The sequence below is a fragment of the Scleropages formosus genome, chromosome 17 (assembly GCF_900964775.1).
Source record: "Scleropages formosus chromosome 17, fSclFor1.1, whole genome shotgun sequence".
NCBI classification, from domain to species: domain Eukaryota; kingdom Metazoa; phylum Chordata; class Actinopteri; order Osteoglossiformes; family Osteoglossidae; genus Scleropages; species Scleropages formosus.
The window spans coordinates 5,910,843-5,931,054 of NC_041822.1; the positions used below are offsets into that span (position 1 = coordinate 5,910,843).

At 46.6% G+C, this 20,212-nt stretch overlaps 1 protein-coding gene across 5 annotated transcripts in view; it reads right to left on the reverse strand.

Moving 5' to 3' along the window:
- The window catches only part of kiaa0825 (KIAA0825 ortholog), a 106,930-nt gene that overhangs the window by 77,360 nt on the left and 9,358 nt on the right, over positions 1-20,212 (reverse strand). For 3 of the 5 annotated variants that reach the window (XM_018759233.2, XM_018759231.2, XM_018759230.2), the window contains exons 3-10: positions 18,865-19,036; positions 18,012-18,696; positions 10,956-11,126; positions 9,216-9,307; positions 8,851-9,075; positions 4,246-4,511; positions 2,795-2,945; positions 645-835 (exon numbers count right to left, since the gene is read on the reverse strand). In XM_018759233.2, the coding sequence (XP_018614749.1) occupies positions 645-835; positions 2,795-2,945; positions 4,246-4,511; positions 8,851-9,075; positions 9,216-9,307; positions 10,956-11,126; positions 18,012-18,696; positions 18,865-19,036 (1,953 nt within the window). The remainder of the gene's footprint in view (positions 1-644; positions 836-2,794; positions 2,946-4,245; positions 4,512-8,850; positions 9,076-9,215; positions 9,308-10,955; positions 11,127-18,011; positions 18,697-18,864; positions 19,037-20,212) is intronic. The other 2 variants (XM_029259389.1, XM_018759232.2) reach the window with 1 other exon arrangement.

The window sequence follows — 20,212 nt, forward strand, 5'->3', positions numbered from 1 at the left end:
TTCTAACAGCGATGCTCTAATCACATACATACAGTTGTGCGGTTGAGACCTAATAAATATCCCTCCATCTATTACCAACAAGTGCTTGTGCAATGCAGGGCCACAGTACACCCTGGACAACATGTCTGTCCATCACAGAGCATCCACTCGCTCGCGCACGCACGCACGCACGCACGCACGCACGCACGCACGCACGCACACAACTATCGGCAACCTAAGAATGAACCAGTGCACCTGAAACACATCTTTGGACTATAGGAGGAAACCAGTACAACCAGAAGGAAACCATGCAGACACAGGGAAAACATGCAAACCCCACAGCTCCACAACTCGTCTTGAGCCACATTTGATCCCACACACAAACCCACATCCGCAGGGGTGTGAGAGACCAGCGCTCTGCACTGTGCCACCGTGTTGCCCCCTCTTGGTAAATACATTGATTCTAAAATCAATGCTCACTTGGAACAACACATACAACAACAAATACTTTGTTTCCATGCAGTCACATTAAATCAGTTCAAAGTGAGAGGACATTACCCCTATTTGATTCCCCGGTGCAATGATGCACACGTAAGTACGATAAAACAATGCAACCCAATCAATGGAAAGTGTGAGTCTGGCCACTGTGCCACTGCATGCTGTACCTAATCTGCTGGCTTCTCCTGTAGGTGGGGCAGGCGTGAGAGTATCTCTGCACCAGGATCTCCAGGGTTTGGCTCAGCACTTGGGACAGTATCTTCTGAGCCAGGACAGGTGGGAACACCAACCACAGGTCGCTGCGCAGGCCACGTAGGAAGTAGTACCACATCTGGATGGAGAAGGAACATCGCTCTCCCTGTGGAGCAAGGATGGCTCTCAGATGAACATTACTTTCCTGTGTAAGCCTTGCCCCCATGCCCATGCCTTACATAGGAAGTTCTTCTATCAGCAGTAAGACAGCTACATATGGAAAGGCTTCAAAATTCATACATACAGTATTTATTCTGACACAGGGAAAGAAGTAAATGAGAACAGGACAGGAAAAAGAAATTCCACGTAAACAAACTGTATTTTTCAGTGATGTGGTAATTTGCCATGAATGCAAGCACACACTTAGGCCATTTGGCCAGGGCACAAGCAAAGACAAGGCTGGCAGGACTGTGTGATCAGAAAAAGGAAAGAGAGACAGAAGGGAAAAACCTGCTTTCTTGTCACTATAATTGCTTTCAGAAGGAGAGGAAACAGCCCTGAAGTCTGCGGTGTGACCAGAGCAAGATTATTAACAGCATGTACAACATCCCGTAATGATCTCGGGAACGTGTTTCATTTGAACGGCATGAGCCATGCTGCCGCAGCGTGACCACCCCCAGCTAGTCGTTCTTGGATCCACGCTGGAGCATGACTGAACATCCGGGATTAAGGCCGAGGCTGGACCGGGCCCCGGAGGAACCCCTGGCACAGGACCAGGAGGAAATGCATGTGCAGGGACAGGAACGGGGAGAGAGCAGCGAGCAGCAGTGCTCCAGGACCACAAAAAACACAAGACAGGCACCCGACAACAGCTGGCCAGCAGGTTGGTGAGCTCTCAGTAAAGGTGGACAGTGGACAAGTGGCTCTGTGACCAGAGCGACCATCTGAGAAGGGTTTCATGAAGCGTACTCCGTAGGGTTAGGTTTGTCTAGATGAGCAATGTGTTCCAAGTGAGACAACAATGTTCAAAGCAGGATAACAACCAGAGAATTAAATGATGAGGTGCAGAACACAATCATTTTGCCCGGCATCCAAGCGAACCTAGGGGATAAAAACGTAGGAATCCCAAAGGTAAAAGCCAGGCTCTTGCGCAAAATCTAAACTATTAACAAAACGTGAAGACTTGTGATAATACTCACTCTACAGTATGATGTGAACTTAGCACAACAAATGAACTTAACACACTTTAAAAATGTTACACTGCCTCCTGTTACGCTTTCAGTTTTTCATAAATCATTAGTCAACTCGGTTTCATGTGCCACCCGCTGCATGATTCTCTGGAACTTATACACAAAATTTACATTATTTAGCCGTTCTTTTATCTAAAGCTATAGCAGTACAGTATATAACTTGCAATTTCACATGTACCCTATTTCATACAGCTACAATTCAAGTACATTACTCAAGGTTACAGGAGCACGGGCCCCTCCTGTGACTCGAACCTGCACTCTTTTGATCATAAGGCTGGGTTCTTGCCCATTACAATACCTGCTGAGCTCATAGATCCAGATTGTCGATTGCTGTCTTCTGTAAATATAATAAATTCGTGTCACAGCTATCTATACCTTCATCTTGCAGGGCTCTCATGTGCTAATTAAGATGGCAAGACAAGTTGTTATACCACAGCAAGAATTCAACAAGACACCATGGATATATACCTGAAGCACTGTACAGCACAAATATTAAAGAGTGTACTGTATATTTGCATAAAGAAAAGACCTCTAAATGCCAATTTATAAAATAACAAAACTGTAGGATAATTCAGTTGTTTATTATATCCCTGGCATAAACCAATCTCCAAAGGCATGGGAAAAATATCCTTTTCTCTTTGATAATACAACCAGGTAATGTTATTTATCATGTGACTGGCAGTATGCGTATAAAACTATGAAGAGCACTAAAAGAAAGGTATGGTGTCTGTCTTATATGGGGTCATTATAATCACATTTCTCAGAACAAAGGAATGAGGGTGCATCACTGTTATTGAGAGCGCTGCCAAAGGTCGTATCACCTGAAAACCATCTCCTGAAAATAGAGGGGAAGGGGGAGAGCCCAAGATTTGCACCTCATAAAAAGGCTTAGCATCGCCCCAGTGGTGTGCCTCCGGATCCTGAAGAATGCTGACGGCACACACGTTGACAGAGTAGCCCACCAAGTGATCATAGAGCGCCTCCGTCAGATCCTGGCACTTCTGAACAGGCAGCAGAGACAGAGGCCTGGGTGCCCACAATAAAGGCACAGAGAAAGAGAGAAGGAGGGGTGGGGGGAGGAGAGATTTAGTGGCAGGTCAGCAGGAGATGGAGAACCCCTCACCTCACCCCTACCTGTCCCAGGACCCCAACTCTTACACGTCAATCACTCTGTCTTCCCCTACGCTTCACAGGACTCCCTTCTCCTGCTCACCCTCTCAGCTCTTTGAAAGCGAACATCTGTTTTCCAGCAAACACATATTCCTCCTCCAGATGAATTGCACTGTCAGAGCATCACTTACAGAGATATTAATATTCTTTATAACCCAATTATTGAATCTTAGCATTCTTGGCAATGCACTGACGATCTGGTCTCGAATGTGCACCAGGAGACTGTAAATCCTGAAACTTTACAAAGCCCTTGTCAGGTCTTCGACTCCCTTTTGAAATCAGTAAGATTACTTTTTTCAGCTGGACTGTTTTTATACTCAATTGCTAATCACTGAAGAAACAAACAGTCGCACATCCTTCTTGCATCGAACAGTAAAATAATAATACTAACAACAGTGCAGTGACTGTTGAGCGATAGGTTATATTAGGCTGAATCCAGCTTGTGGACAGAGGTAGCAGATCCAGACACTGATGCCTTTTTTAGATCCAGACTAATAAAGACGTCAGAAACTTTGCTGCAGGCACAATTGTAACTCCATGCTATAAAGACATTAAATTATCTCTATCTTTCTTTCTGGTTAATGTCAGTAAAGACGTGGTAATTAGTTTGCTTCGACGTTTCAGCTACGGCTTTTAAGGGTAACATATTATCTACACCCATCATGTCTGCTGGATAAACTGCAGGAGGAGTGATCCAATGTTGCTCTGTTAGTTATAGTTTAGAGCTTCAGAGGTCAAATGAGAACAACAGTGCCTCAAACTCGCCTGTGTGGGCTGCTAATCTTCCTAAAATGTTTCCTGTCTGCACCCAGGAGGGATTCTTATGCTTGATCATTTAACTGATATCCCTCCAAGCTATTTACTGGGGCTTCATATGGGGAAGTTACCTCCTGCCTGCTTTTTTTGGGCTGGCTCACAGGAGCTCTTGAGCTCAACTATTAATCCTCCACATACGTTGCCAAAGATTCGAATTACAAATCTAGCCTTGAACCTGCAGTTCAACAATGTACCCTTTATCTACAACATGAACTTTGTGTGTTGAGTGGTTTGGAGCAATAGGTATGGATCTTGTTAGCAGCGAGGATGCCAGACGAATGGATGAAACACAAGTCCGCGGAGGCACCGGTGATGGAGCTCACATTCAGGCACCACTCACACTCTACCGCCGTTCCGTAGATGGGTGCGGATCTGCCCAAGCCGCTGGTGGAGGTGCACAGTGGTAGCCAGCAGCACAGGCAGGTTCTTCAACGAGGCAGTGGAGGGCACCTCCCCTGCTCTTTCTTGCAACCGGTGCAGAAGTGCCAGTGTTACATGACTGCAGACCTCCACGAAGCTGGATCTGACTTCTAGCAGCGTATCTTCTCGGCACGCCATCGCCAGGGGGAACAGCCTGTCCACTTCTCCCATGATTACCTCACAGAACTATGAGGAAATACACAATCCCTTTAAGACCTGATTTACACACAATCCTTGAAGACAAACTCAAAATTATAAAAACTAGAAAATCTGAAAATTATAAGTAGAGGTCAGGGGGCAAAAGGAAGGAGTTAAGACCATGAAAGTATAACTACTAGGTTCCCATTTGCAGTGTCATTAAGCAAACTGTCACTGGAATTGAATATAATAATAATAATAAAAATCATCATCATCATCATCATCATAATCATCGTCATAGTCATCATCTGCACAGAACACAAAAAAGTGGACATGTGTCTTCACTTATCAGCATTTAATAAGATGTTTTCAGGCTGTTTGGTGAAGGATAATAATTCCATTTGGGCAAACCTTTTTTTTTTTTTCCCTTTTTTTCTACAGACATGGAATAACTGAGGCCACATATCTGAAGACCAAAGGTAGTTTTTACGAGCTCAGACTGCAGCACCTATGTGGACCATCCATTTGTCACGACCACGCTTGCATCTCAACCAGCAGCACCTGGCTCCGATTAAGCACCTGGCTTCAAAAACCACCACTCAACCTCTTCCCAGTTGTGGAATCTCACTTGAGACAACTGTCCTGTCTGTGCTCTGAAACCTTCCTCGTTCGCTCGCCCCTAAGTCCTATTCCCCATGATTCGCCAGTCCCGCTCCACGCCTCTTTGGTGACGAAAGCCCGCCTCGTCCTCAACCATGAATTCGGATCCTCGCTTCTGTTCAGTTCGCCGATCGACTGACCATTCGCCCGACCACAAGAACAAGCCTAGTCCGTTGATACCGAATAAATGATCCTTCTCTTGGGTCCAGCCTCCCCCATGTCCTCTGTTCGCCATGACATCATTGCCCAGGGGAGTCTCCTACACATGCAACAGCTTCTTGCTGTTTGGTTCCACAACATGCTGTCTCTGTGACCGAGAGCCAGGGCTGCAAACTCAGCCACACCTTTCAGAAAGTACAGTCTAGGAAGAAAAATTCAGCTTTTTAATGTATTTCATTTTGACACTTTGGAGTGAAACCACTGCCAAAAACCACTGAACAAAACTCAACTCTTCCATATCGAAGGACTGAGGAATGTATCAGAAACTAAATTCAAAACTGTATCCGGTTTCAGTCAGCAGCATCGATACCCCATAGAAGATTACAGAGGTTACTTGTGTTTCTCGGGTTTCCCAACCAGAGGCCACACTCCTCCAGCACAGTCACTTTTGGCCTTGAACAAGTTTAGAGACGCCTCCGCACCGCGAGTCGAAAGCGGGGGCCCCAAGGATGCTGGAAAAGTTGTGCTGGTGTTCACTGGAGGTGTGAAGCCAAACAAATGCAACGAACACAAACTTTCTTCAGAAGGCGTATTGTTCTTCTTCAGGCCCAGAAATAAAGACAATACAGTGAAGTCAACTTTCTACAGACATACTTTACACTCCTGTAACAAAGACTTAAGCTGCACACTCCACAAAAGCACTAAAGATCCAACCCATTCAATATTTATGCTGTCAATATATCCCCAGACAATAGAGATTAAATTATACTCAACTGTACATATCAATAAAAAGAAATTGATTACCTACATAGATAATGATGTTGAATTATGGGTACATGGTAAAACAAGGATACAACCATAAATATCCCTGTTCACTGCAGTAAATAAGAAAAAATATATCAAATCTTCTTTAGAGAACACAACACAAAATCAATCAGTCACTATCCATCACTGAAGCAGTCAAGGTTTATTTCATGCTTAACTTCCACATAGCACAAGCATAGAATTTGACACAACGTGTCAATGGATTTCTACTGCATCACTCTACAAATATTGGCTAGACAGCCCTGTGGAATTTCTGCCAGGCTGAAATTTCGAGAAGGACCAAGAGCTGGAGAAGCAATAGACAATTATGTCAATAGTGGACTCCCTTTACTCATTAAAAGCTTAGCTGAAATGAATGCCAAAGGCACATCTCACAGTTAAGAGACATATCCATTCCATACTTCTCAAGGCAATGAAGGCCCAGGAGGAGTCCCAGAGCCTTCACAGCTTTGTCAGATCAGACCTAAAATGGAACAGATGAAAGCTGTGATCCTCAAACCTGTAGCAGCACTTATTCCGTGAGGCAAACATGAATTTAAAACTGATGTCTTTTCCAAATGTTGAGAAAATTCTAAATATATCCACAAATTTGAAGGTACAAGTCAGCCCATTAGAGAGGGCCAAAGAGCATCATATACAAATATGGTCCAATTTAACACATGTAACCCAAAGCTGACAAATTGTTTTCTCAAGGTGGGATGTTACTGTGGGGGTGGGGGTCCATAGCTGATGCGTACGTATCTCCATGATTGTGTTTTTTGAAACAGATACTGAGATTATTTCTGCAATGCATATGTTTTGCATTAAGATCTCATTCAGCACTTTGGTTTGGGTTTTTAAACTGCTTAGAGCATGCATCAACACCAAAAAAGGATCCTCTCTCAGGGAGCTCTGAAATGCAAATAAATGCACGTCTAACCTTTGAGTCGAAAGCCTCTCACTTTCAAACACTGACCTAAACACAGATACTGGCTACAGGATCAGATGAAAATAAATCCTGACATACGATGCTGATGATAGCTACAAACGTGAGCACCGATCACTAAGGCAAGAGCGGAGAACTAGGAATCAAGGACCTTCATCTCAGACATTTTTTATGAGGGCCAAGGGCCAACTCAAAAGGTTACACGTGCATTTATTTGCATTTTAGAGCTCCCCGAGAGGAGCCTTTTTTGGTTGCTTGGTTCAGACACAGGAAAGATTTACACCCTACAGGGAATACTAGGAGCAAGACAATGGACCTGTGGCCAGGGGTCTCCTCAGGTGCACCACAGTACTGCAGTTACCAAGGCACAATGTGCAATTGCTTAGGGGCTATGGATTGAGGATGTGATGGCGTGCCATCAATGCTGTCAGGCCAAAACCATCTGGATGCTCCCTGGTCGAGAGACCCTCTGTCAGAGCCCAAGCACACCATCAATCTCAGCCTGGAATCTGGGAACTACCTTTCAAAACAGGCAGCGATGATGGAGGACAGAATGGGCCAGAAGATCCCCATCCCCAGCGAAAACAAATTAACAGGAAAAAGGGGGCAAATCCTGTTTGGAGAATGCAACAGTTGACCACTCAGGTGGGTCTGAAGGCAACAATGAGGGTGCTTGCCTGCAACATCACTCGAATAAGAGCCCAGCAGTACCAGTAGCAGGACGTGTCTGTATAAAAAGCTATGTATAAATAAACAGGACCATGTGTAGGGACAGTGGTACAGGAGGGCCTGTTCATTAGACACATGGAACGGTGGCACAGTGGGTAGCACCGGTGCCCCACAGCTCCTGGGTTGGTTGGGCACAAGTTGAAATCGAGCACTGCATGGGCAGAATTTCCATGTTATCTCCGTGTTTCATCCGGGTGCTCTGATTTCCTCCCACAGTGCAAAGGCACAAGGAAGAGGGCAACGGTAAAGCACATCTGAACTTTCCACTACCATCAAAACTACCATGGGGAAAGTCATGGGGAGTCACCTTAACCCTACCCTACTGAATGGGGAATGCTGCATTTGCAAGGTCTCTCAGCGACCATAGTCCATGCAGCAAGCTCACAAATGTAGGTGCCCATCAGAGAAGCATTCTCTTCCTCTGCATTAGCTTGGATATTCTCCACCATTCTCCATGTCTATTCTACTGCCAGCAGGGGCGAGCCTGTGAGCCTGCAAGGAGCATTGTATCTATCTTTAGCTTTCGGGTGTCCAAGCTCCTCCATCTCCATTTGTTCCGCACTCCTCTCCAGCAGCGGCGGCCTGTCTGCCCTGTCGCCCCGAACTCTTTGAAGCAGCTCTCTGGTTCCTGGGTGTTGCATCTCTTCTCCCTCCCGAGGTTGCTCTGAACACAGTGCTGCCCTGCGTTGCCTACGCCGTGTGTGGAGCGGGGGCAGGGAGCGCGGTCTCCGGGGCAGGTGACGAGCACCAGTAGGCCACAGCATGCTTCTCAAAGCCTGGGGCTACATGTACACCACATTCCACTCACACACACACACACACACTTCTCTTATCAGCGCTAATAAATTCGGCTTGACTGACCTTTTCAAATTCCCCAACCTCTGCCACGCTACACTACTAAGTGCCGCAATTTCACATCGGAGGAAAAATAATCATTGATCAACACACCACACAAGCAAAAATCAGAAATTAAGATCCACAGAACAGTTTGTTCAGTTGACCTGGTAGGTACTGTGGATGGCACGGTTATGCATGACAGGACTTATAATGACTGCCTGAGCAATGCACAGGTACAGGTGCTATACTTACCTTAGTGATCTTTCTCGGGGTCTCGTTTTCTTGGCAGCTGGGCGCTGTCCCCTCTTTCGGGGGCACATCGCCCACGAGGAGCACGTTATGTGTGGCATGGGTGGCCTCCTCCTGCTGCAGACTCTTAGAGCACACGTCCTCCAGCACCACCTTCACACAGTGCGCCATAGGAGATGCCAAATCCCTGAGCGCGTTCCTCCAGTCAAACTCCAGGACCACCGGCTGCTGGAAGGCACAAAGGGCGTCCAATTAACGCCACCGATGATGACACAGAAGGGAAAAAGGGCCTTTATTGTCAATCTTGTGTTGGGTCTACGCTGCTTTTTGCTTGGGTTTTCCGGAGAGGTTGATGTGATGGGGCTCACCTCAGGGATGTGCTGCAGAAACAGGTCTGCACTGCATCTGCTCCCCTCCCCTGTGGTGGTTTCTGCAGCCTCCCTGCTCTTTTTCAGGATCCCTGCACACAGCATCATTAGGTCATCACTGAAGTGTGAGAAAGGACTGTGATCTGAAGAAAAAGAGATCATGGACAGTAACATGACATGCCCTAACACTAACCCAAAAAATGTTCATATTAAACTGCTAAGCTTATTTTCCATCGCAAAATGATAGTATAAGGTTTTGTAAAAATGAGACATTATAATCAGTGATTATATACATTTTTTTGCTTTTCCGATAAACATAGACCACAAATACATAAAGAAATAGATGTAGACCAGTACTTGAACCCAGGCGGCATTCGTTTCAAGAGTCACCAAGCCCCAGTAAGAATATGCAAAAAGAAAATCAAAGGACAAGTGTGGAAAGCTTTTTAGTGTCACATGGAACTGAAGAGCACTAGTTATGGAACTGAACTTGTGAATGAATAGAGTTCTTTGGGTTCTTACCCATGATGGGGAATTACTATTGTACCCTCGAGCACAGCGCGTCGCTTTCATTTTCTCAGCGCATACTGAGCTACATAAATGGGCAGAGTTTAGGAATGCCAAGCTAGCCCGGCTGCCCCGAAAAAGGCGTCAATTAAGTAAATCACAAAATCCGAAGGCGTAAAACTGCGCAAGCTCTTTCGAATGAAAGTGAACTGTGGAACACAATTAATGGAAAACAGTGTGTGCTTCTTCACTGTTGGAGACTTGCCTCTGATCTGAACCCAGATATGGACTGGTAAGTCTGCGGTAATCTCATGAGGAGTGAAAATAAGAATTAGAAGTACATGTATACGGGAATAAATGAAAGTGCATGGTTCACAGGCACATTTTTCTAATCGCAATCTCAGTAATGAAACCTCCGGCAAGGCAATTTAGCAGGACAAGAGTGATTCAAACGGAGAAGGGCGGGTGGGGAAGCAGCAAAAGCGTCACTTTTTGACCTTTAAGCTCATCTGATGAATTTCTAGTAATTAAGTCATTTCACTGCCCAAATTAATCGTTTGGATAACTGCCCCTTAAAAGGCTGTTTACTTCTCTGCAAGTAAAGTGTTTCTGCAAATGTTATTTTTAATGTAATCTCTGCAGAGCTCAGCTACAAAGATCTCCTTCTCCAGCCCTGCAGAGGAAAGCGCTGTAATGCAGTCAAAAAGTGTCATTACCACACATGTGCCTCCAGACCACGTAGGTTATCAGAACATCCATGCTGCCTTTAACGGTACCAAACATTACCAGTTCTTACTAGTGAGCGCAGAGCCTCTTCATCGACTCGACTGTTTATTTTTCCTGTAGGAAATATGTACAGTACGTGATGTGCTTTGTACTGTTTTACTACAAACATGCAGGTTGTACACAGACAACCAGTTTACGACGTAAACGGATTTATACAAGAAGTTGGTTGCTACGGCGCAGCATGCTGATATGGACAGCAATCAGTGACAAACACGTAGCCGTGATAACTGTGTGCTCAACATAGTCAATAAACACAGAAAAAAAAAATAGATATCACAGGAATAGAAAAACACCGAGTTCTTTGTTCAATGCTTAGTGTGGATGTTCTCATGAGACTTTTTTTTCCTGTTGTTCTCTGCTACCTGTCATGTCGCAGACGCTGTGTTACCCGTACCTTAGTAAGTGTCCTGGAGGTATGGCAAAGTGGGATGGCAAACTGCACCGTACCTTTCACACCGCAGGGGGACTCGCCGCGGCCCCCATGGAAGGTGAACACGGTTAGCAGCTCCTCCACCTGCTCCTCGAGTTCCTGGAGGGTGACGGTGAGCCGTGCGAGGCAGTGCAGCTGGTGCGAGGTCAGGCAGAAGCTCCTGACCCGCCTTTGCTGATCCTGGGCACCTGCGGGCAAGCAGGGAAGTCAGCAATAAGTACACAATCTGGAACAGGTGAGGAGCTGAGGGAATGCGCCCCGGCCTCACCTCACCTCACCTCACCTCGCTTCGCCCCACCTCGGAGCCTGCAGCTCCAGCCACCGCCGCGTACGGATTCCCGTGAAGCCACGGCTACCAGAAACTTGCTCTGAACAAAGTGGCACTCTGGGCTCAAACTTCTCTCCCCTAACCTGTAAATGACCCCGTGTGTGTGGATTTCCCAATTTTAAGCTGCCAAACCCATCACCCGGGGGATGTTACGCATTAAGCCAAATAATAGGAAGCTGTAAAATGTGTTGCTGTACTCCCCGACAGATGAACAAATACTTTTGTACGTACCGCTAAATTAGTTCCTCTACAAAAAGGCATTTGGGACTGGATCAAGACGGCATTAGCACGGCTATGAAAGGATGAGGATGATTGAGTTAAAAAAAGGACTCCCAATAACTGCAACAGTATTACTTGTAGATACTAATGTAATTTTGTCACATTGTTGAACGAAATCTGACAGTGTGACAACACATTTAAGACCTTCTTTCTTGGCCTCCACACTAAATCATGGGAGGGATATAAATATCTTTATCTGCGATTTCCTCCCATATTTGCACATGTCAGTCTTCCTGCTTTATTTTGGCAGTTCTGAGTGACCTGCGGGTTGCTTATTTGACAATATATTCGCATGTTGGGTAGACCTGCGTAACCAGCAGAGACGGGTGAGTTCAGCGTGGCGTCATTAATGGACTCCAACGAGACGAGTACAAACCTGTACATAATTTATATAAATGACCCATATGCACCGATACGCGCCGTGAGTGACGGCAACGCGGCGATGTCGTTTCCCGAGATGCAGTGGCTCCTCCTTCCGTTGCCGTTAGTCTATGAGCAGACAAACAGAGCCCAAATGAGCACTGCAATCTTACAAACCCTTGCAACGCGTTCCCAGCAGACAAAGGCGCTGCACAAACACAACGAGTCCCTGGTGAAATTCCGCGGCGCGATTTTGCATCACATTGAACTTGTTCTCATCCTCTCTTCTGGATGCTTGTGTAACCTTGAACTGAGTCTTGCGCTTCACTGTCAGTAACCGTGCCAGCACTGTAAAACACGTCCTCTGCATCGAAAGGCCTGCTGCCTTGTCTTCAAAACAGCAACGAGTCCAAGTATACACTATATAGCCTCCCGCAGAGCTGACCTGAACTACCCTTCAAAGCTAAAACGAAGAACAGCAGGTAGCGTATCACATAAGGATATGAACTTGTAACCTTAAGGTTGCAAGTTCGAGCCTTGCTCTCAGGCAATGATATAATACCCTTGAGAAAGGTACTTGCTTTGAATTGATCTACCGAAAATAAAACGCTTTGTAAATGGATCAAATACTGAGTCACTGTGGATTGAAAAATTAATTGTAATAGTGAGAAGTGTAACGGTTACGGCCGATGCCTTGCAGTCACGGGACCAGGGGTTGACTCTGGTAAGGTACTTACTCTGAATTGTTCCCATAAATATTACCCAGCTGTCTAAATGGGTAAATAAGTGTCAGCAGATTAGTGCATTAATAAGTTGCTTTATAGGAAAAGAACTGGTTAAATTAATAATTATTACCCCATACAGTAGTAAATGCATTTTGTACATAATAATTATAAATGTATTTACTATGGCTTAATTAAACAAACAATGGAAAGAAGAAAGAGTGATGCTGTGAACCGTGTGCCCAAAGCAGCTTCTTCTGCCCGTGACACGGGGCAAAAGGGCAGCGGCGGGCGGAAAGGCTCCCCAGTGTGAGTCGGCGGGCAGAAGAAGGAGGGGAAGCGCAGAGGTGCACTCACTCGTTCCTCCGAATTCCTGCATAAGCTCATCGCAAGGCACGACGCCTGTCAGCAGCATTTGTTAGAAAGTCACGGAGGAGAAGGCAGGAGGCAGGAGGCAGGGACACGGCGTATTGATTCGTATTCGTTTCATTGAAAGTGCTGTGTCTCTTGGATCCCTTCTGCTTTGGACAGAAACAACAACGCGCTCTTCTCCCCAGCTGCACGGAGTCCTCAGATTGCTGGAACAAACGCGGCCCCTTCCCTTGAAAGTATTCTCATGCGAACCCGAGTCAAACGACATTAGCGGCATGCTCGCGACGACTGGTCTGAAGGGGGGGGGGTTGGGAGTTGATGGGGGTTGGGGGGTGCTCGCCAGAAAAGAAGCAGGGAGAGAAATCCCAGAGCAGTTGTTATTGATTCCGGTGTTTACGGGTGGATAGTTTAGTACCGTTTACAAAACAGAACAGATGCAGCCAGCGAGCAAAAAGGTAAACAATTGGTGTGTGGCACGCTGCCAGATCCCCGGTCTGATGTATTAAACTCACGGTGAAGTGCATTTCCCCTTTGGATTGCTCTTATTGCCACTTCATTTCCTCAGCGCTCCGTCTCCCTCGCGCCGGGCCTGACGCCCGCCTATTCTCTGTCCTTCCTTGACCCCTGAGGCCCAGCACTACCTAACAGAGCCATTAGTGCAGGGAATTGTCTGTGTCTGACATGGCCTAAAACCAATTATTACATATTTTCCTCCAAATGATGCCCAAGCCTACTGGGAACGGGCAATCATGCACAAAATTTACCTCCTGATTCAATTTTTTTTCCACTCGCCCCTTTCCTCCGTTCCTGCCATCTGAGTAGCAATTAGTTGGGGCTCTTCCCTCCAACTGGCCCGAGCTGGGCCGTAATCGCGACTCACACCTCAAGGCTTCTCGCGACAGCGACGTGTCAGATGAGAAGCTGCCTTGATCCGACGCGGTTGGGACGGGAGCGAGCCGACGCCACGACATGAGCAGTGGCTCTGAGGGCCACTCGGGGTCTCCCGCTCAGCCTCATCGCCCCCTATTCTCGGAAGAGTACGAATGACAGAACAGCCAAAAGATGTCAACACGGCGCTGGCAGCTCTGCACAAAGATGCAGATGTTAACCACGGTGCCTCGGGGACCTCGACTCTTCTTCAATGAAGCGTGCGTGTGTGTGTTACGACTCCAGCTGATGCTCAACGTACTGGTGGCGAGACGTACTAAAAGGACTGCGGGGGCTGCTGGGGGTTCCTCCACTAGAAGCGAAGAACGTTTGTGTGCCCATTAGTGATTTCAGTGGGAATTTGCGAGTTGCGGCTGTGCCATCAGTCACGCTTGGCTGCTTTGTGACACACTGCTGTTCCTGGCAACGCCCTTGGACACCTGACCCAGCCAGTGGCCTCCACGTTGAGTAAGCACAGCCCCCCTCCTTTGGGACCAAACACCCAGTACTCTACTTCGGCTGCAGGATGTCGGAGATCTTCCTACATCACGTTTACAGTTACTCATGAAGCTGGCGCCTTTGTCCAAGGCAGCGTTAGGCAATTTTAGGTTGACTACACTGAGATGCGTCCAACTGTTTGTCCATTTATGCAGCCGGGTTTTCTGCAATTCAGGGTAAATTTAATGAAACTCCACGATGACGGGCACAACAGAGAGAGTGGGGTTTAAATCCACTGTTTGTGTGGGATTCTGATTCTGACTTCACCAAGTGTTCTCAGTGGGGTATTCCAATGGAGGCACTTTACAGAGGGCACAGGAACTTGTGCGGGTTGCCCTTCGTACCCACCCCAACCAACCCCCCCAACCCCTGCACCGATAACTCTTCCAAACCTAAGCAACGCAATATCTCAACCTCTAAAACCATCACTAAAAAACATGAGAAAAAGAAGAGTAGAGTTATAAGTGTTGTACCACACCAAGTACATCGCTGTAAACATTCCTGCAAAGAAATGTCCCCCCATAATTCAGACACATTGTAATTTTCAAGTAGAATCGTGCACAGACACCCCCGACATACAGGTCATTCATAACAAAGGTCCAATACTGTGAACTTTCACATTCAAGTCTGAAGACTCAGTTGACTGAGTTGACAGCATCAACTCAAAATGCCACAGCTGAGGATAAAATAAAGCTTCTTCCATCTGGGGGGGGGGCAGCGTGAAATAAGAGCACATGGCTGAGCGTTTCCGTTGTGCATATAATATTGTCAAACGGCAGTTATTACAGAAATTCATGCACTTGCACGACACAATCGACAGCGTGTATGAACTCACAGAACATGCAATCTAGTAAAGAGTGGCACTTATCAAATATTAACAAACACCATTCCTGAGCCGCCGAATTCCCGGCAGCCACTGCAACCTACATCTCTTAAGCTGAAGGACTCTCAGCGCTTAATAGTTACCAGGTGCCCTTTTACAGCAGTGCATTGAAAAGGGAACGAGAGAAGGGGATTGTGGGGGAGTAAGTCGACTGTGTTTATCAAATTGGTATCGGGCGATTACAAAACAATGTATTTTTCATGCAAAGTGGAAGTACTGTAATTCATAATAAAAACACACATTCGCTTTTTCAACTGGTCTAGTGTCCAGCAATATATTCTATCATTAACAAATGCCCCCTTTCGCTGTCTATGAAATTGATTTTCAGGTGCTGCTGGTTTCCAGTCCCCCTGATGGATCATTTGCACTGTACACAGGATAAAAGAATCACCCCACACACTTCCCATCTGGTACACAAGAGCGCTATTCTGCATTATTTCCATGCCACCTGAGCTCTTGGATGCCCAACCAAATTAAACAGCTTACTGTGTATATTAATTCAGGGAGTGTACTTAAAAACATACCAAAACCATAATTACAAATCTGGTGGTAATAATTAAAGAAAAAAAGGAAAGGAAAAAAAATGACTAAAGAGATTTAGGCTTTCTTTGATTTAAAAATAAATATCTGATTTATTACAATAATATTACAATAGCCCTGTCGTATGAATTTTTTTGTCCAAGGTGACTTACAATGTTGGATAATCAACTTTACAAGGATTTACCCATTTATACAGCCCGGGGGTTCTTGCTGTATTGACTGAGGGCAAGTGCCTCGATCAAGGGCATTGCAGAAAGAGGGCAATTTGAATTGGAAACCTTCAATGTACAAGTTAACACCTCTAACCACTGTGGTACCTGTGACCTCATCTATATTTTGCTCTCTATACACAAGAAACTAAATATACAGACTCAAAATAAAGAAAAAAAAAATTGTCTCTTGCATCACTCAACATTTGAGATTTAAGCAAACATAAAACTGCAACTTGCACAGAATTATACTGTAATTAGTATTTGCATTGGATTCGCTTGATAACATGATAATTCCTCCTGTTGACGGCTAGCAGAAAAGCGCAAACTAAGTTCTCTGATGGACACCATGGGGGGAGCCCACCTACCCCAGGGCTGGGTGGGAACAATGTCAGGGCATCCTTCTCAGACAGAGGGGTGAGAACATGTACCAACTGCCACAGCTCTATATGAAAGCTGTTAAATGGTTCAGTGGTTTGACAGTATGAGACGCCCAGCAGCGCCGTCCCCACGGGGGGTGCTCTGAGACACAGCATCTCAATGTTTCCAGCCAATATGTGTGAAATATGTAATGAGATATACCTTTAAAAGAAGGGAAATTAAACAAGAACAGCCTCATCAAGCATATGTTTTTTTCCTAAGGCTAATTTCCAATATGGTTTGCATTTTTCAAAAATATCTACTCGTTGGAAAAGTTTTTGAAAGTATGTCTCCGAAAGGCAAAAGAGTCGAACCTTGACTCTATTACTCATACAAAAGAGTACTGAGACATAAATGCATCTTGTTGGAAATGTCAGCGATGGAAGCAGAAATAAAGTCCAGAGTGTGAACCTGCCAGAGAGCTCCACTGGAAAGAGCAGCGCCCGAAGGGGTCGGCGATGCCGAGCAGAGCGGGTGGCGAGGTGCCACAACAAACAGCGCTGGTGTCTCGCTGTGCCTGGGACGTGTTACTGGACGTGTGTTCGATCCCCGCTCAGCCTGCATGGTGTTTTCTGTGTCTTTCCTCCCTCAGTCCACAGATGCGTTTCAGAGGAACTGGTGACTCTAAATGGCCCGGAGTGCATGTATGCATATGTGTGTTAGCAGCATAAATGCATGAATGACTGTAGGGAGTTCAGCGCAAAGTATCCAGCAGTGTAAGTCACCATGGACAAAGGTGTAAGCTAAACACTGCACAGCAGTCCTGCACGCTGCTTTGTGGAGAAGCGTCCGCTAAATGAATATAATGTACAGAAAGGTAAGCCGTACAAACGCTTCACTATACCGTCATATTACACCGCGCTGTTTGAAGCGTTTGTTCCATCCCCAGGTGTACATATGATTTATTGATCTGCACTGGTGTTCTTACATGTCACATGATCAAAGAGCTTCATAAATACAAGACCAATTATTGCGGCTCCCGTAGTCATTCATTGTTCACGGTGGGAAACACTTGCGTACTTAGAAGAGCAGTGTGTGTGTGGAAATGCGCGCTCTTTGGCTTGTGTAAACATCTCCCCCTGAGAGGCCTGACTTGATGCTACACCGTATTTGGAAAGGTAAACATGTCAAACTCATCAGAGCCGCTTCTAAAGTTTCTTAAATAGGTCAGTCAATCAAGAAGACAATGCCGGTAAGGCCGACGCAAAGAGAATAGGCACCGCATAAGAGCCGGGTACACATGTACGCTCGTCTCAGCTTTTACACCAAGCATGAAGATTCACATCCAGACATCCTTTTCCTGAATTTGTATCAGCGGAGGTGCATGAAAACATGCCATCATCTGCATGAGCAGAATGAGGAACAGCAGCAACAGAATGCACTTTGCACAACGCAGTGATGTCAGCAAAACTAGCCTTACTTCCAGTTTCACTTCTTCTGAATCTGTGGATGTCGTGGTATTTAGTGGCATGTGAAGAGCAGGATCAGTGTCCCAGTGCACTGTGAAGAGATGGGATCATCAGCCTATGACTCACCAACTGCTGCCTTGATCTTGGCAGAGCTCCTCCCGCTCTTGCTGCTGTGAGCGCTGTTGTCCTTCATGGCGTTTTCACACAGCTTCTCGACGAGGCTGAGCAGCTCCTGTGAGATGGTCCCTAAGTAGGCCTGGTTAGCGAAGGCCACCACAGTGCTGAGGTCAACCACGGCGCTCAGCGCGAGAACGTCCTCTCTGAGCATGCCGAGAAGTGCGGCGGCTGCGCTCTGGAAACCATGGGCCAGTCGCTGGAAGCCCGTTTCCCCAGAGCTGGGCGCTTGCGTGCCTTGGATGAGGTCCTCCACAGCTTTGGCGCGCAGGCCCTGGTAGCGTGACAGGACCTCTGTCTCTGGGTAGAGAAAGAGGAGCTGCTGGAGGCCACGAATGCGTCGGGTGGTCTGGGCATCGTCCACCCTGCCCTCACCGTCTCCCCTGCCACCTGCTACTCCCTGCAGCCCGTCCAGTATGTGGCGACGCAGCAGGAGCCGTACGTCCTCCCAGGCCTCCTGGACATCCAACGCCATCTCTTCATGCACGCCATGTAGTGGGAAGCTGGGCAGGGCGGGCTGCAGAGAGGTCAGAGGCGCGGGGCTGGGGAAGGCCACGCCACACTGACACGAGATATCCAAGAGCAACCGGAGAGCCACGTCCTCCCGGCCATCCTCTCCAGTCCGCAAATACTGCTGCTGCAGAGAGAAGCATGAATAAAAAAGGAAAAACTTGTTGAAAGCACAAGGCGTTACGTACTGCTATGTACAATCTGCTACCGAAATTCATTTCTCAAGTAATTATTTGTCCTACTGATGGTGGATGAAGGTTGCGAAAACTACAGCGCTGCAGACGTGACGAGGTACCAGGGCTCGAAGGAAGTCCAGCAGGTCTTGGTGCGCAGTGCTGATGGGTTTCAGAAGGCCCAGGTTGCGAGAGCTGAACCACTGCAGGCTGTCAGTGGAGCCTGGCGATGCCCTGTCCCCGTTGCAGGAGTCTCCCAGTTTGGCCTGCAGCTCCCTCAGGCGCTGCTCGATACTGACAGGGGACAAAGCAGTGAACAACAACACGGGCAACATGGCGACAAGGCCGCACTACATCACCGTAACCGAGAGAGACATCAATGTATTCTGACGACGAATGTGTTCTGGGGGGATGGGTGGAAGGGGTGGCGCGAGGATGTCTGCGGTCCGCCATCAGATGCAGACGGAGCCTTGAGTGACGCATCTCTATCATCTCCACGCTCCGCTCGCGGGCCTTCGACATTAAAAGATTGCATCAGCAATTCTTGCTCCCTTCTTACGTGACAAATGAAAGATGACATCCAGAGACTGAGCTCTTTAGTAGGTTCAATGCACGAATGTAGCAGCGTGAGGGCGAGACCGCCCTGGTCCGCGTCGCAGCGAAGGACCTGACGTTTCCGATGACGGGAAGCGAAATGACATTAAAGCATGGCACGTTTCAGGGAAAACCTTAGAAAAGGTCGCAATGATTCTGACGAATTGTACATTAAAATGTTGGCCGTTCCGCTATTACAGCTTCTTGTTTACATTAATTTGTCTAAGCTACTGAATGCGAAAGAAGTATAGCTTGGAAAGCGTGTGAGAAACATAGCAACATTTTGCCCAAGTGACACCGCAATGTTGATGCACAAGGCACTGTAAAGTGTAATCCATTTTCCTCTGGCTCTGTCAGAGGAACGAAAGCCCTGCTGTAAATTCCACAAAAACAACTTATTCTGCAGATCTGCAGTTGCAAGGATTCTCTGCAAGCTGCCCCATGTACGCAGAAGAAAACATAGTGCACAAATCGTAATACAGCTTTTTGCGATAGTGCAAAAAAAAAAATTCGAAAAACGTTCTCATATATTCTATATATGTTCTAATAGTCCCCGGGTTACAAACGTCCGACTTCTGTACAACCCGTACTTACAAACCACCCCCTTACTGACCAGAAGTTGATTTCTTTTGTCACCCTTAAGTAACAATCAACTGAAAATTTCATATTAAGCCTATTATATTAAAAATTTGAGTTACATATAATGATTCACAATAACAAACGGGCGCTACTTTGTGACACGTGTCAAAACATAGCGTGTCTACAGCGGTTTGTCGGCTCGTGGGCCCGAGGTAGGATAAAGACTTCCTTCTTTTCAGTCGGACCACGTTGCTGTTAACAGTGTCTTGTGTGTTACTGTATAGAAAGGTACACGAT